Below are 14276 nucleotides of genomic sequence, written 5' to 3' on the forward strand. Positions count from 1 at the left end.
GTTGGAAAGTGGCCGGGCCAAAGTTTGCCTCTGGGGCCCAGTCCTTTCACCACACCTCCTGTTTTTCATTACATGGACTCCTTATCCCCCATTCCTCAGCAGGGACTTCACATTTTAAGAGCTCTTAAGAGATTTTAAGAGCAGTTGAGTGCAATGTGTGGGAAGAGCATAGAAAGAGACCCCGAGTGACAGAGCTCAGCCTCTCCCCAATTTTCTCGAGCAAGTCTACCCCACCCACAATGCTCTACTTAGCAAAGCAGGGGCCCACAGGGAATCAGAAACCATATTTCTTAGAAAGCAGTTAAATGACCACCTTGTATTACTTGACCCACCCCCTTGGGAGTGGTCTAGTCTCCCTCCCCTGGCCTATCAAATCATTTCCTCCAACTTGCACACTGTCCTTGAGAGGAATTCCCTGAATATAATTTTCTTTGGGTCGTTACATTTCTAACGATCAGTGACCCTTGCAGCTTGGCTAAAAGAGAAAGGGCCCCACTGACCTGCTCTGACCAAACAAACTGCATTCATTAATAAAAAGACTGAGTGGCTTCGTCTTGGGTAAGTGCATGATTTCATTCAGGTTTTTGCAGATTCTAAAAATAGCTCATGTTTCTGCCCCCTCATCTACTTGTAGGGACACTCGGCCATGAATCAGGAACAACCATTCTGTTGTCTTTCTTTTTACTCAGTCGGGAGGGATTAGCCTTTTTTTTTTTTTTTTTTTTTTAACTTTATCAAAAAATTAAAAAAAAATTCAAACAAAACAAAACAATGGAATAAGAAAAACAACCTAAAATAACTACATTGCTTCCAATATGTTCCTACCATTCCCGGGATTAGCTTTTGTTTCTTAAAAAAAAAAATGAAGTTTCTAGGGCCACAGCTTCTGCAGGGAGAGAAACCTGGCCCTTGGATGGCTTGTTTCTAGCACTTACCCCAAATAGATAGATGGGCAGAGCCTGGGCTCTCTTCCTGCTCTGGGGACAGAAAGGGACTGTGAGCAGCAGGAAAATATTCAAATCAGGCCCATTTTAAAACTCTAATCCTCTTACCTTTCAATAATTTTGATTTCCCTTCTCTAGCTGACAGCCTCTGCTGTTGGGTGTGAGCTGGTGTTTTCTCCCATGGAGACCACTAATTTCCCTGGCTCTGTAATGGAGGAGTGTGATGCTAAGGCATCCAGATTTCTCCTCCTTTCTTCCTGGGCAGCCTCTCCCCTCGTCCTGGCCTCCGCTCTCTCCTTTTGCTCGAAACCCCATCTCTGTGGGTCGCCGCTCCCCAGTGGGCTCTCCCTTTATCTGCAGCTCTGCAGCTCTGCAGATAAAGGGAGGCTGCCTGATTCCAAGCTTGCGTTTTGGCCAATTTGAAAATGAAAGGGCCCGATGTTCCCACCAGAGCTTTTCCTCAGCATCATTCAGTTGTCACAAAAGTTGGGAGCACATAGCAAGTGGACAGGGAAACAGGCCACCTTTGGCCTGAGAAGGGGGCAGGGGCCAGGGACCTCCGTGGCCTCTGTGACACAGGCCTGAGAATTTTTTAGCCTGTTTTTATTTCTTAGCAGGAGAAATGTCTCCGAGGTGCTAAAACAGAGGGGGAGGGGAAAGAGAGGTTTTGGAATAGAAAAGGAACTTCGTAATGCATTATACATTATCATTCATCAGTGCATGCACCCTAACCAGGACTGGCTACATCACTTGTGGGTCCCCGTGCAAAATGAAAATGTGAAGCCCTTTGTTCAGAAAGCAGGAACAAAGTGTCATTAAAGATACTAAAATATAAAGCTTTTCCTTTTTTTCCCCTAGTGCTCTCACATGTCATGGGGATTTTTATTTGTTATTTAACGTCACACTTTCAGGCATGAGGATGCTTGTGGGGCAAGTGCAGACCCTCCTAGGCACCCAGTGTCCCACTGTGCTCAGGGTGCATGCGGTTCCCCCTTGGGAATCAGGGGTGGGCAAAAGGCTCACTGTCCTCCCCCTTCCCCTGCAGGTTGTCTGCCGAATGCACGGTGGCACAGCCAGCCCTCTGAGGACAGCTCCATCATGCTTCACCCCGAAATGCCACCTGACCCTGTGACCAAGCCCTTGCTGGGGGTGGAGGGCAGCAGTGGTCACTGGGGCAGGGGCAGATCAGGCGGGGCCCAGGGCTCCAGGAGGCCGGGGAGTGGACAGCCAAGAATCCAACCTGGAGAGGCAGCAGGAGGTGGGACCCTATGTGAACCGAAGTGCCAAGTGCTCAGCGCATGCTCCATTGTTGCTTCAGACTTATAAAACTCACATGCAAAGGAAGAACTAAAAATTTTAAGATGGCAACCACAGAGCATCGAACCCCGAGTGTAGCCTGGGGCCTGGTGCAAGGACACTGGTCACATACTAAAAGCCTATGCTGACTCTAACTTCCAAGGCCCACAAACTTAGGAGAGTAAGGACGGAAAATATTTTCTCCCAGGCCTGCTTTCCCAAACCTGTTATGGTGTGAACCCTCTGCCCCACAGGATTTGTGTGGCTTCCCATGCCTTGGCTTTTTTGCACAGTGACAGCAATTTATTTCTCTTCCCTCTTGCTTGTTTTTCTGACAGCCTGTCTTTGTCTCCTCACAACTGGTGAATGACAGCTCATAGTGGCATTGGGGGAGGCTGCAGGGGGGTTCCAGGGCAGGAGAGGCCCTTGCTTCCCCTGAATGGGTTCAGGAACTTTCTGAGTGTGTTAACTAGGAGGGCAGAGCCTGTCTCCTTTCCTTCCCTTAAGAAAGCAGGTCACTTTCTTAAACATCTACAGAAGTGCTGAGCATAAAAGGAAGTTATGCTTACTATTTGCTCTGAACTTCCCCACTGTTTCTCCCTGCCTGATCTGAGAAAGTGCCACTGAAATGAAGTTCCCAGCCCAGCCCAACCTATTCTGGGTGACTGAAGCCCCTCCTGGATTCTCTGTTTGGGGCCCAAGCTAAGGAGGAATTGGAATTTCTCTCTAGGTGCCCAACCACCATTCAGGGATCAGTAATTGAGAGGTTGCCAGGTTGGGCCCTGAGGAGTCAAAAATCAGGGAGGGCTTCATGGTGGAGTTGCTACTAAATCAGACTTGAAGGATGACAAAGAGTTCTGCTAGCTGGATGTAAGGGTTATTAAAAAAATCTGTATAGCAACTGCAAAGACTGCCGAGACATTCAATCCAATTCCATTCTGACCCTAACTACCCTGGGTTAGGTCACACCCCACAGGTTAAGGGCCATCCTCTACCAAGACTGTCCTTCAGATGCCAGTCACAGGTTTGGGAGCCCAGGCCACTTGCACTTCTGACCAAATTCAGGGGTTCCCACCAGCCCCTCAGGTTTGATAATCTGCTGGAACAACTCATAGAACTCACTGAAAATGCTATACTTTTGATCTAGTTTTATTATAGCAAAAGAATACAAATAAGAAGAAGCCAAAAGAAGAGATGCACTGGGCAACGTCTGGGGCACAGCAGCAATGCGTTTTCTCAGTCCAGGAAGCTCACCGTGGCTTCACGTGTTCTGAGTTTATATGCGGTCTCTTTAGGTCAGCATGACTGATGGAATCAACATCCACGTGGTTAAGCTCACTCTGCAGCCCCCTCCCCACCCAGAGATCAGGCAGGTGGGGCCCATAAGACTTGCTCAAAGCCCTCACCCCCTAATCACCTGGTTGGTCTTTCCCCCTCACCCAGAGACTGCAGGTGCGGCTGGCCCTGCCCTGTCACCTCGTTAGCATATCACACCTCTTACAGGAAATTCCAAAGATTCTCAGGTGGCTTCTCCAAGAACCAAGGACAAAGATCAGCCAAAGTTTCACATTATATCTCAGTGGACAAGGAGGGGAGGGTTGCTGTTGGAGGAAAAGGTGCTGCAAAAGGGAGTGGGGAGCAGGGAGAGAGTTGTGAACTCTAAGGAAAGCTGGGGGTGGGGCAAGAGTTTGGAAAGATGAGCACGAAGCCCCATGCCTAGAAGACTAAGAAAGGGCAGAGGAATGGGAGCTTTGGATTTCTGGAGCCCAGGATACCCTCTGAGAGGAGAAGGTGGCACTTTGAAATGACTGGGTGGGCTGTCCTCTGGGCCTGGAAGAGGATGGGGATCCAGGCAGGGGCAGAGCCCTCTTGCAGCTCTGTGGGGACTGACTGGTTGGTGAGTCCAAGGCTCCATGACCAAGTGCCAAGAAAGGCAGAGAGGCCACCACTCCCTATGGGAAGGGCTTTGTTTCTGAGTAGCTGGAAGGTGGACTACTCTTCGGGCTGGGTGGGGCCTGGTGGGAAGCTGCCTCCCCAGTGGTTGTTGGGTGAAGAGGGCACACCATCAGGGATGGAGGAAGGAGGGGTCCTGTTACGGTTTCCGAGAGGGGCCATGGCCTCCAGCAGGTCCAGCCTCCGGGTACTGGTGCTCTGACTTTGGATGGTCATGCTGCGTGTGCACAGCACTTCACGGTTTCCACAGCCCTTTTTAACATTTTGTCTCATTTCCTTCTCACAATGATCCCAGGGGGTGTTCACCCATTTTGCAGATGGGGAAAGGGAGACATGGAGTAGGTGAGTGGTTGGTTGATCCAAGTAAGTGGCAGAACCAGGATTTGAACTGCAGTCTCGCTCATGGTTGAGCATCTACTGTGTACATGGCCCTAGGTATCAATGATGCCACAAATAAACTAGTCTTTCTAAACTGTTAGCCATTGAGTCTGTTTTCTTCAGGGATTTTGCTAGGCACATTACCATTCAGTTAGTCCCAAGAACAGTTCTATACAGTAGATATAATGATCTCCAAATTACAGATAATGAAAATGGTTCAGAGATGTTAAGTAACTGGCCCAAGGTCACCCAGCTAGTAGGTGGCAGAGACAACATCCAGACTGAAGCTCACCTGACTCCTGATTTATGCCCTTTTCACTATCTATATTGTGCTGAGACCTGGTCCTTGCCCATGTGGGCTGAGAGGTGAGAGCATGAGCATGCAAATGGACGATGTGGTAATTGCTGCGGGAGATGCACACACAGGCTATTCCAAATCACAGAAGGGACAGAGAAGGCATCACAGAGAAGCAGGGGGGTGGGGGCAAGGACACGCAGTGTGCTCAGAGGTCACAGGGGGCAGTGTGGCTGGGACATGAAGTGGTGAGATTGGCCAGAGAGGTGGCTTCAGAAAGGCCTGGTTGACTGAGCCCAGGGTCATAGATTGTATCCCATTGGTAATGGGGAGCCTGGGGGTTGTGGGCAGGGGCTGAAAGTTGGTCCTGGTGACTGGGTGGAGGAAGCCAGGATGGAGAGCAGGTGATTGGCAAGGCTGACTATGGCCTTACGTTGTGGCATGGTGGGGGATGTAGATGGTGAAGGTTAGTTTTGTGATAATAAAGGCAAAAAATTATGTATGTTTTCTAAATAAGTAGAATTTTCTTTTGTTCTTTCTAGAGGAACAGAACTTAATCTGGCCTGGAAGCCTGGGCTGTGTGATACTGAAAGAACAACTCCATCTTAATAGGTTGGCCTAACTGTATCTTCAAGTCCATATTTTAAAAAAAGAAACAAAAGAGAGGGGAACTCTGTCTTCCTATGTAGGACCTCATTTATAGGCACATAAGAGGGAAATGAACCCATTTAGGGTTCTGCCCACCGGTGGCAGGGAGCTGAATGTTCTGGCAGCCACCCTTCACTGCTGCAGCGTTGTGGCCATCCTGCTCTCACTGCATGCTGTAGCTAGTTTGTAGTCCACTGCAGGCAGGAACCATTGTGCTAATTATCTAGGGATTTGCTGGAATATCCAAGGCATTACTACACCCATCTTACAGAAGAGGAAACTGAGGCCCAGAGAAGTTGAGTAAGTTGCCCATGCCCCTGCAGCTAGCTGGAGCCAGAACAAGTCTGTATCTGTTGGGTATGGACTAAATTTTGTGGTCACATTTTTTGACCTAAAAATTGGGAGACCTGAGTTCTCATGAAGTCTGTGTGGCATCTGGGTGCAAAAAATTGTCTGGCAGATTTGGAAATATTGGAATAACTTGGGACATTCTGATGGTTTACAGGGCACAAACATTTGAAATCAGGACTGTTGGGAAGAATCCTGGAGGAATGGCTGCCTCTTAGATCTGACAAGACTTAGGGCCCCCAGGTGTTCTAAGAAGGCTCTCCCTCACAGCCAAATGTCTGCCAGTGGACAGCAGCACCAGGGCAGAAAGCCTGGGGGACAGTGTGTATGTCATGTGTGCTGTGCTGTTAGCCTGGTGCTGACTGACAGAAGAGGATGTGGGAGAAACATCCTGGGATGGAGTGGGAGGCAGGAGGGGCAATGGGGGTCCCGTGAACATCTGCTCAGCATCACCAGGCAACACACGAGTAAGGGTCTGTGACGTTCTCTTGGGAGGCTGTGGGCTGGTCCCAGGGGGCAAGGGCCAAGCTGGCAGCTCCTAGCTGGGTTAGAGGCGACTTAGGTCAGGGACCCCAAGGCCAGCTTGGTGGGGGAGAGGAGAGGGACGCTGGGCACCCACAGAGACCAGATGAGAGGTGCAAGGCTGGCTGGAGTCTCAGCATTAAACCACAGGCTGCAGGCCGACATGATGGATGAGCTGGGTGCTCTGCAGACAATCACCCCGGAGAGCGGGAAAAGCAGGGCCTGCCTGAGCAAGCAAGTCAGAAAGCTGAACCTTCCTTGTCTTGCCCTCTCCAATGACAGCCACTAGCCACATTAATGAACATTAAATAAAAAATTCAATTTCTTGGTTGCATTAGCCACATTTCAAGTGCTCAGTAACCATATGCGGCTAGCAGTTACCAGATTGGATAGTGCAGATACAAAATATTCCCATCACTGCAGAAAGTTCTATTTGAATGTAATGTATCTCAATAACTTTTTTTGTAGATTACATGTTGAAATGATGACATTTTGGATATATTGAGTTAAAGAAGAGGTAACATTAAAATTAATTTCACCTGCTTCTTTTCACTTCTTTTAATGTGGCTAAAAGAAACTTTTAATGTGGCCCATATTATTTTCCTATTGGACAGTGCTATTGAAGTGGATATCAGAACACTCTCCATTTTCCCACGTATATTTGGTGGTACTGAATTTGATGATATCTAAAAAATCCCTTTCTCAACAGTAAAGGTTGACAGAGATGGCAAGTTCTGAGACATAAAAATCCAGGTTCGAATCTCAGTGCCATCCCTCTACCTGCTGTGTGATTTTGGTCAAGTTACTTAACTTCCTTGTGCCTCAGTTTCTTTCATCTGAAAAATGGAAATGATAGATCCACCACACAGCATTGTTATTGAACGTTACAGGAGATGGTGCAGGTGCAGGGCCCGACCCTATGAAATCTCAGTAAAGGGCCACTGTTGTTACTATTATTATCAGGATGAAAACTTAAGGGACTATGGTCAGTTTCTCTGGCCTCAGATCACTCCCTCCCTTGCCCCTGACTCAGGTGGGGCAACACCAGGCCGCCCTTGGGTGTGGCCGGGGCACTCACCTGCTGGCAGCTGTTGGCCCAGGAGGCCCGGAGGGCGCCCCAGCCTCCTGCCATTGCTGCCTTGCTCTCCAGGTGCATGCGCAGTTGTGCCTCCAGCTCCCGGCTGACCTGCTCCAGGGTGTGCACCTTGGCTGCATATTCCACTAGGCATTGCCCCAGGTCCTCGGCAGCACTGTGGTTCCTCTCCAGGCCGGGATCAGGTGCCGGGGCCAGGCCTGTGCTCCGCAGGCCCTGCAGGAAGACACTGCTGATGCCCAGGGCCCGGCGGGTCACGCGGGCACCCAGGCCACCTAAGCCCCCAGTGGGCACCGTCCCTACATAGACCCCGGGAGCTTGTACCAGGCCACCCATGATACTGGCCCTGGAGGCCTGGGGGCTCTCCAGGGAAGACAACGACTGTGTTCCCCTGAAGGATGCCCTCCGCCTCTGGAGGGACATGCCAGGGCTGGCACCAGTGGGCATGTCTGCCACTTCTCGCCTCTGGCTCATCACCCCTTCTGCCTCTGTTGTGCCCTGTGGGTTTACAGAACGCTGTGGCTTTTGGACTCCAGCCCCAGCGTCCCTGTGGCCTGGTCACAGGCCTTTCTGGAAGCACCCCTGTCCCCAGGGCTGCTTTGTCTGCTGTCTTCCACGAGTTTCCATCATTCACTGAACTGAATGCCCCGGACTGCGGGCAGAAAGGCACGTATGCATTCTTTGCAGGGTCATGTGCCACACAACCCAGATTTTTCTGCTGCTGGTGAGGGAGGCTGGATCGGTGCAGGCTGTGGGGGTGGTTCAAATGGGTTTGTGTAACTGGACCTGCTGTGGACAGGGCTTTTCACTACCTGAAAGGGCAAGGCAGGCACTGGCCAGCTCTATTTCACAGATGAGTAAACTGAGGCTCAGGGACTTCAGATCACAAGTGTAGTGAGGGGCTGCACCAGGACACAATCGAGATGTCCAAGGCCCAATTTCGGTGCTTTTCTACATTCCTACACGTGCTGTTGTGAGTGTGTGAATGTGCAAACATGTCCACCCAGGTAATAGCGGGTGAAATGGACGTGAAGTAGCCATGAGAGAGGCAGCCCCAGGGACTTCCAGGGCTTCCTTCAACCTCCCTCAATCCTGGCAGAAGCTGCACGTCCCTATCTGGCCTCTTTCTTCCCTTCCCTTCTCATCTCTGCCTTGCAACACCCGTTCCTGGCGGTGGGGGTGCGCAGGCTTGTCTGGGGGATGAGTCTTCCAGAGAGGGAGTCTAGTGTGGGGGAAGGTGCACCAGGGTTGGTGGTCCCAGCTCTGCTGTTCTTCAGCTGCTTGGCCTTGGACAAGTACTTCGCCTTACTTTCTGGACCTTACTTTCCACACACTGGCCAGGGGCTCTAACTCTGTGATGCACTAGATAAGGGACCGTGGGAAAATTCAGGTCCCACACGTGTTGTGCACCTATTATGCCACAGACATTCCCTATACCTCTATCTCACCATCTGTCAGAAAATGAATAAATAAAAACAATGAAGGAAGAGAGGTTTTCCAGCAAGCTCTCGAAGGGTGCTTGAAGATAGGATTTAATGACACCCCTGGGTTTCAATTCCTGCCCTCAGCATCCATCGAAGCATGTTGTCAGGATCATACCTCAATCACTTCTCCAGATCCAGAAAGGATGCCCCAGCCCCAGGGCAATATGGACCCCAAACCTACTGTACTTAAGTTTTATCCTGAAGAAACCAGGTAACTAAAACTAGAGCTGAATATTTATCCCAGATCCTGCCATGTGAGAACACACCTCGAGTGCAAGAAAAGGAAGGGAGCCAACCTCTAGTGATCCTGACTCCATCCCAGCGCTGTCCATGATTTCTACACTTTATTTCACTGAATTCCCACTTCAATCTTAGGAGATAGGCACAGGGTTGACATGTACTGCCATGTGGGCTGGGCACTGCACAATTATGGAAGTATTGTCACATGTCCTACAATTGGCCATTATTCCCATTTTCTAACGAGGACCCTGAGAGCTGCCATCACCCGCCCAAGGTCTTTTCATGTCCAGAAAGTAGCAGAGCTGGGAAGGGCCTCTCCTGATTCCTGGTTCCGTGATTTAGCTAGGACCCTCTCTGTTTCCCACTACCCAGAGAGAAATGATCTACCCAAGGCAACACAGGCAGAGTTAAAACCCCTGGTCACCTACTAGAATAGTCTGTGTGCTCACCTTTCTCCTGATTAGGACACCAAAACACTTCGTTTCTTCTTTTCCTTTCTCCCCATCTATGAGATGGCTTGGGAGGCACTTTATAAACATCGATGTTGGTTATTTGATTAACAGATTAAGGAACCACCTTGATCAAGTAAAGGTGGGTGGTGTCCCTTGTTTATTTAGTCATGGCGTTTTTGCTGTGAATGCTACCTCTGGGGCACCCTGAAGGAGCCATGGCACACGTGAGAGTGTGTCCTAACAGCTTCCTCCAAGCAGAGGTGATAAGGAGAGGGTCCCAAGGATCTGCATCTTTGTTAATTCCCAGATGTATTGGGACACATGTTTAAGCACTGTTGTTCCCCAATGAATGCTAACCTGCGGTGGCCGGGATAACTTTAGATCTCTCTGTCCTAAAGGTATTTAGTAAATCCACTGAACCCTGGGGAGGAGAGGGATGAGGAGGGAGTGCACCTTCTATGACACCGATGTCTCCAAAATCCTACAAGACCTGATTCTCTTTTGGAGAAATCACAAACATGTTCTAAAGGATTTGTCTTACCAAATGATAAGGTGCTAATCCTATTAGCTCATCACATTCATAAAACCCAACTTACTGTTAAATCAGATTTCAAAAAACAAAGATGCACATAAGTTGGTGGTGGTAGTGCTTAAGGAAGCCTTAGAAGGTATTTTAAAAGGAAAGGAATGCAAAATGTATTAGCAACTTAATCCTCTGGCTAATAAAATAAGTTTATTTATATATACATGGTATTTGAATTCTGTGAATAAGGAAAAATAAGTCATACATCCACAAATGTATATATAACATATGTATCTTGGATTACATATATTATATATGAATTTTACTTTACAAACAGTTTTCTCTCTACACACACGCACACATTGACATGTTAAATGCAGTAGCTAACAGAAATGTTATGCTAATGTTAAAAAGGTCAGACAGCAGTATGTTAGAAAAATGAATCTCAGAACAAGATTTAATCTGTTTCTTTGCGGGTTGAAGAGTCTTTGAAGAGAAACAACTGAACTCAGGTTAAGTAGGACATACAACATTGAGAACACACATTTTCGAAGGCCATCTTTCTTTTTTCCTTTAAAAGCAAAATGTAGGAAGAAAGGAAAAAAATCATGATAAAAAGACCACAGCAACAACGCTATGAGTCCACATTCAAGTTCAATTCCCAATCTGACTATAACAACATCTATATTCAAAATATACTATCAAACTATTTATCTTTTAGAGAAAGGAAGCATCAAAGCAGTTATCTTCTCTCCCAGCCACTATCTATTAGAAAATAAACAGAGTAGCAGCCCATCTCTGGAAGCTCTTCTTGTGCCTCTGAGGGTCTGAGCCCTGCTGGCATGCTGGACGCAGGGTGGAGTGCGGACAGGAAGCCACCACGGCCCGGGGGTTAGTGTTCTGGGAAAACGCAGAGCTGGGCGGCAAGTCCATCCCCTGATGCCACAAGCAGGTCTGTTACACTGAGTAAGGATATAACGGATGTTTTCTCCCAAGATGTCCATTCGCTTTGGCAAGATTGTTATTTAAAATCGCAGGAGGAAGTTTCCTAAAATTAAGACCTACCTCAAGTCTTCTTTGATAGATATGTTCCTCAGGGGCACAAGATTGCCTTTTGAGAAAACAAAGTAAAATGCAACAGACATTTGATCCTTGACAAAGGGTAAGCTTGAAGGCTGGGATTTCCATCCCAGAAAGGCCATGAGTGTTTAATACAGACGTTGGTGTTGGAGGGGAAGCAGGAATGAGCTTAAAGGGAAGACTTTTCTCTGCTAGGGTGAGGCAGTTCTGTTGTTTGGGCAGTAGAAGCCCACACTGGCCGGACGGGGAGGCTCTGTGCTGTGATGTTTAGTGGATGTGGCCTTGGGATGCCGTGATGTCCTGTGTATTCCTGACGGCTGCATGCTCTGCCTTCCATCCAGACATTTGGATGGAATTAACCTTGACAGCAAATGGTGCTGCTATGAGGTCCCAGGATACTCATCTTCTGGGGTATGAGGTGCTCCCTTTTCCTGCTTTGTTCATGATCTGCATCTTCCCGCTGGGTGGTCTGGTACCCTTCACGGGTGTGCATATGAGGGGGGAAGAAACCGAGTCACACCAAACTAATAGGAACCACAGCTTTAAAAATCACTCAAAAGGCCATACGACCATTTTAACATTCGACTTGGACTGAAGCTTCCATGGGAGAAGGTCAGTCCATTACCTCACCTGCCTGGGGCTCCAGGGACCCCCAAATACTCAAGAACAGTTATCAAGAGAAGCAATCAATGCAACTGCTTTGCTTAGAAATACCTTTATTTTATAAAGCCACAGATCGTTCTGTAAAGTTTTTTTTAAACCACACTTATAAAAAGATGTCGACAATTCTTAGGAAAAGAAAGCTGAAAATGTTTCTCATTAAGTCAGGGTTACACAAATGTTATATTTATAATATATATATATATATTTGTACATCTATAATTTAGAAATGAAAAGTAGGGAATGGCAAACCTAGAGCTGCTGTGGTTAGATCTCAGACACTTGATCGGTTCCCACAAACAGTGTTTCTTGACAGAAGGGATTCACCAGGACCATCCCAGTGTCTCTGTAGTCGCCATTGGCCGGGGAGCGGGGCTCTGAGAGCTGGTCCTGGGAAGAGAGGGAGGAGACGGTGCCGTTCGTAAAGAAACATACACACGGGAACATTTATTTTGGTAATGCAGAGGTGCAGAGCACTCTTTGCTCCTCTTTCAGAATTTCATAGTAGCTTCCTAAAATGGTTTTTGCTTTCTGAATCAGCCCCGAGCTCTAGGTGCCAGAGATCAATTGCTCTTCTTGTTGAAGTCCGTGAAGTCTCGCCATGCATGACCCTCATAGCAGATGGCTCGTTGCCCTGCTGGGCAAAACCAAGCGCACCTGGGACCCAAGACTCCCCTGCCTACCTCTTTCTCCGGAACCTCTGGGATACCTCTCTGCTTATCCTTCCTGAACACACCTGTACCTGCCCACCTCTTTCCTCTCCTGTTAGAGGCTGAGCCACTCTTCCAGAGCTAATCCCTCCCACTCCGGAATCCTCCCAGAGCCCGGTCAGAATTATTGCCCCATTTCTGGTAGCACTTGATGTGCTGAGTGTTAGGTCGTTCAGGAATTCACACAAACGCAGCGAGTCATGGTTTAAGTAGAGAGTTTAAGGTTTATTAGAGGAAGAAAGCAGAAGAAAGCAGGTGGGAGCCATCAGAAAAGAAAGAAAGGAAAAATGGCTCCGGCCCTCTATCTGAGAGCAGCATTTTTTAAAGGAAAAACCCACGTTGGGTATTGGGGGGGGAAGGTCCTGCTGAGTGTGTTCTGGCAAAAAGGCCGGTGTGACTCGAGGGTGTGGTCCATGGGAGAGGCTTGGTAGGAGGTGGGCAGAGGCCAGATCAGGAAGGGAGTGGTAAGAGGAGTCTGGATGTCATTCAGGGTGTGAAGAGAAGCCCCTAGAGGGCTGAGAGCCGTGGCTGACATGATGTCATGCCTTCAAAAGATCATTTTGGCTACTGTGTGGAGGGCAGACCCCTGGAAGCAACATGGTAGTGGGGAGTCCTGTTTTCAGATGCAATCACAGCAATCCATTATTTGAGAGATGAGGGTGGCCTGGAGGAGGGTGGCAGCCATGCAGGTGGTGAGAAATGCTTGGACTCAGGACATCTGAAGGAAGAACCAATAGGATTTGCTGACAGACTAGATTGGGGTGTGAGAGAAAAGGTGATGGCAACATGATGTAACTTGGTGCTGTAAAGGAACAAAAAGAAATCCAATGTGGCTGGAGCTTAGCAAATGAGGGAGAAAGGGGCATGGCGTAAGGCTGGAAAGTTGGGCTGGGGTCAGGTCTTGTGGTATCTCACAGGCCCTGTAAAAGATTTTGGACTTTATCTTAAGAGCAATGGGAAGCTCCTGAAGTGTTTTGAGTGTGGGAGTGATATGAGCACATTTATGTTTATAAAAGCTCACCCTGGCTACAGTGGGGAATGGATCTGTAGAGGAAGGGGATGCTGTACCTCTAGGACTCTCCTCAGCTCTCACTATATTTAGCTGTCCGCCATCTTTCTCCTTGGCCATCTCAATTGCATCCTAGCTGACCTACCTATTTCCAGTCTGACTTTCTGTCTGTCCTTCCATCTACTCATCCATCCAGCAAACCACACTTCCTCTCCTTCCTTACCCATTCATTGACCACATATGGAGTATCTTCATCAGGCCACCAGCACAATCTTTCTAAATTGGGGTAACCCAACAGCTCAAAACTTTCAGTGACCCTCCACTGTCCAAGACTAAAGCCCAAACACATAATCCCCCATTCAAATCCCCCAGCCTCATCTACTTTCCCTGAGCCACCCTGGCCTTGATCCCACCCTCCGTGTGACAGTAGAAGGAATCTGACTCTGTGGTCAGGGAGAACAAGTCAGGGAGACCTGGTTCAAAGACCAGCTCTCTCACCAGCCAGTGTCCTGGGCAAACAGCCTGACCTGGTGTATTCTTTTCTCCCTTGAAAAGCCACAGCAAGCACACATCCCATCTTTATTCAAACTTCATTTGGAATTTCTTGCCTTATCCTACATGTAAAAAAGTCTATTTACCCT

General features: G+C 48.4%; 2 protein-coding genes across 8 annotated transcripts in view; both read right to left on the bottom strand.

Moving 5' to 3' along the window:
- BFSP2 (beaded filament structural protein 2) overlaps positions 1-7951 on the bottom strand; it is a 60103-nt gene extending 52152 nt beyond the window's left edge. The window contains exon 1 of the mRNA XM_037844729.1: positions 7463-7951. Within this exon, the coding sequence (XP_037700657.1) occupies positions 7463-7951 (489 nt within the window). The remainder of the gene's footprint in view (positions 1-7462) is intronic.
- The window catches only part of TMEM108 (transmembrane protein 108), a 433516-nt gene continuing 426831 nt past the window's right edge, over positions 7592-14276 (bottom strand). For 5 of the 7 annotated variants that reach the window (XM_037844721.1, XM_037844705.1, XM_037844699.1 and 2 more), the window contains one exon: positions 10444-12306. In XM_037844721.1, coding sequence (XP_037700649.1) covers positions 12184-12306 — 123 coding nt within the window. In that variant the 3' untranslated portion in view covers positions 10444-12183. Of the gene's footprint in view, positions 7694-10443; positions 12307-14276 lie in introns of those variants that run through there. The other 2 variants (XM_037844713.1, XM_037844717.1) reach the window with 2 other exon arrangements.

Source organism: Choloepus didactylus, chromosome 1, assembly GCF_015220235.1.
Source record: "Choloepus didactylus isolate mChoDid1 chromosome 1, mChoDid1.pri, whole genome shotgun sequence".
Classification (NCBI taxonomy): domain Eukaryota; kingdom Metazoa; phylum Chordata; class Mammalia; order Pilosa; family Megalonychidae; genus Choloepus; species Choloepus didactylus.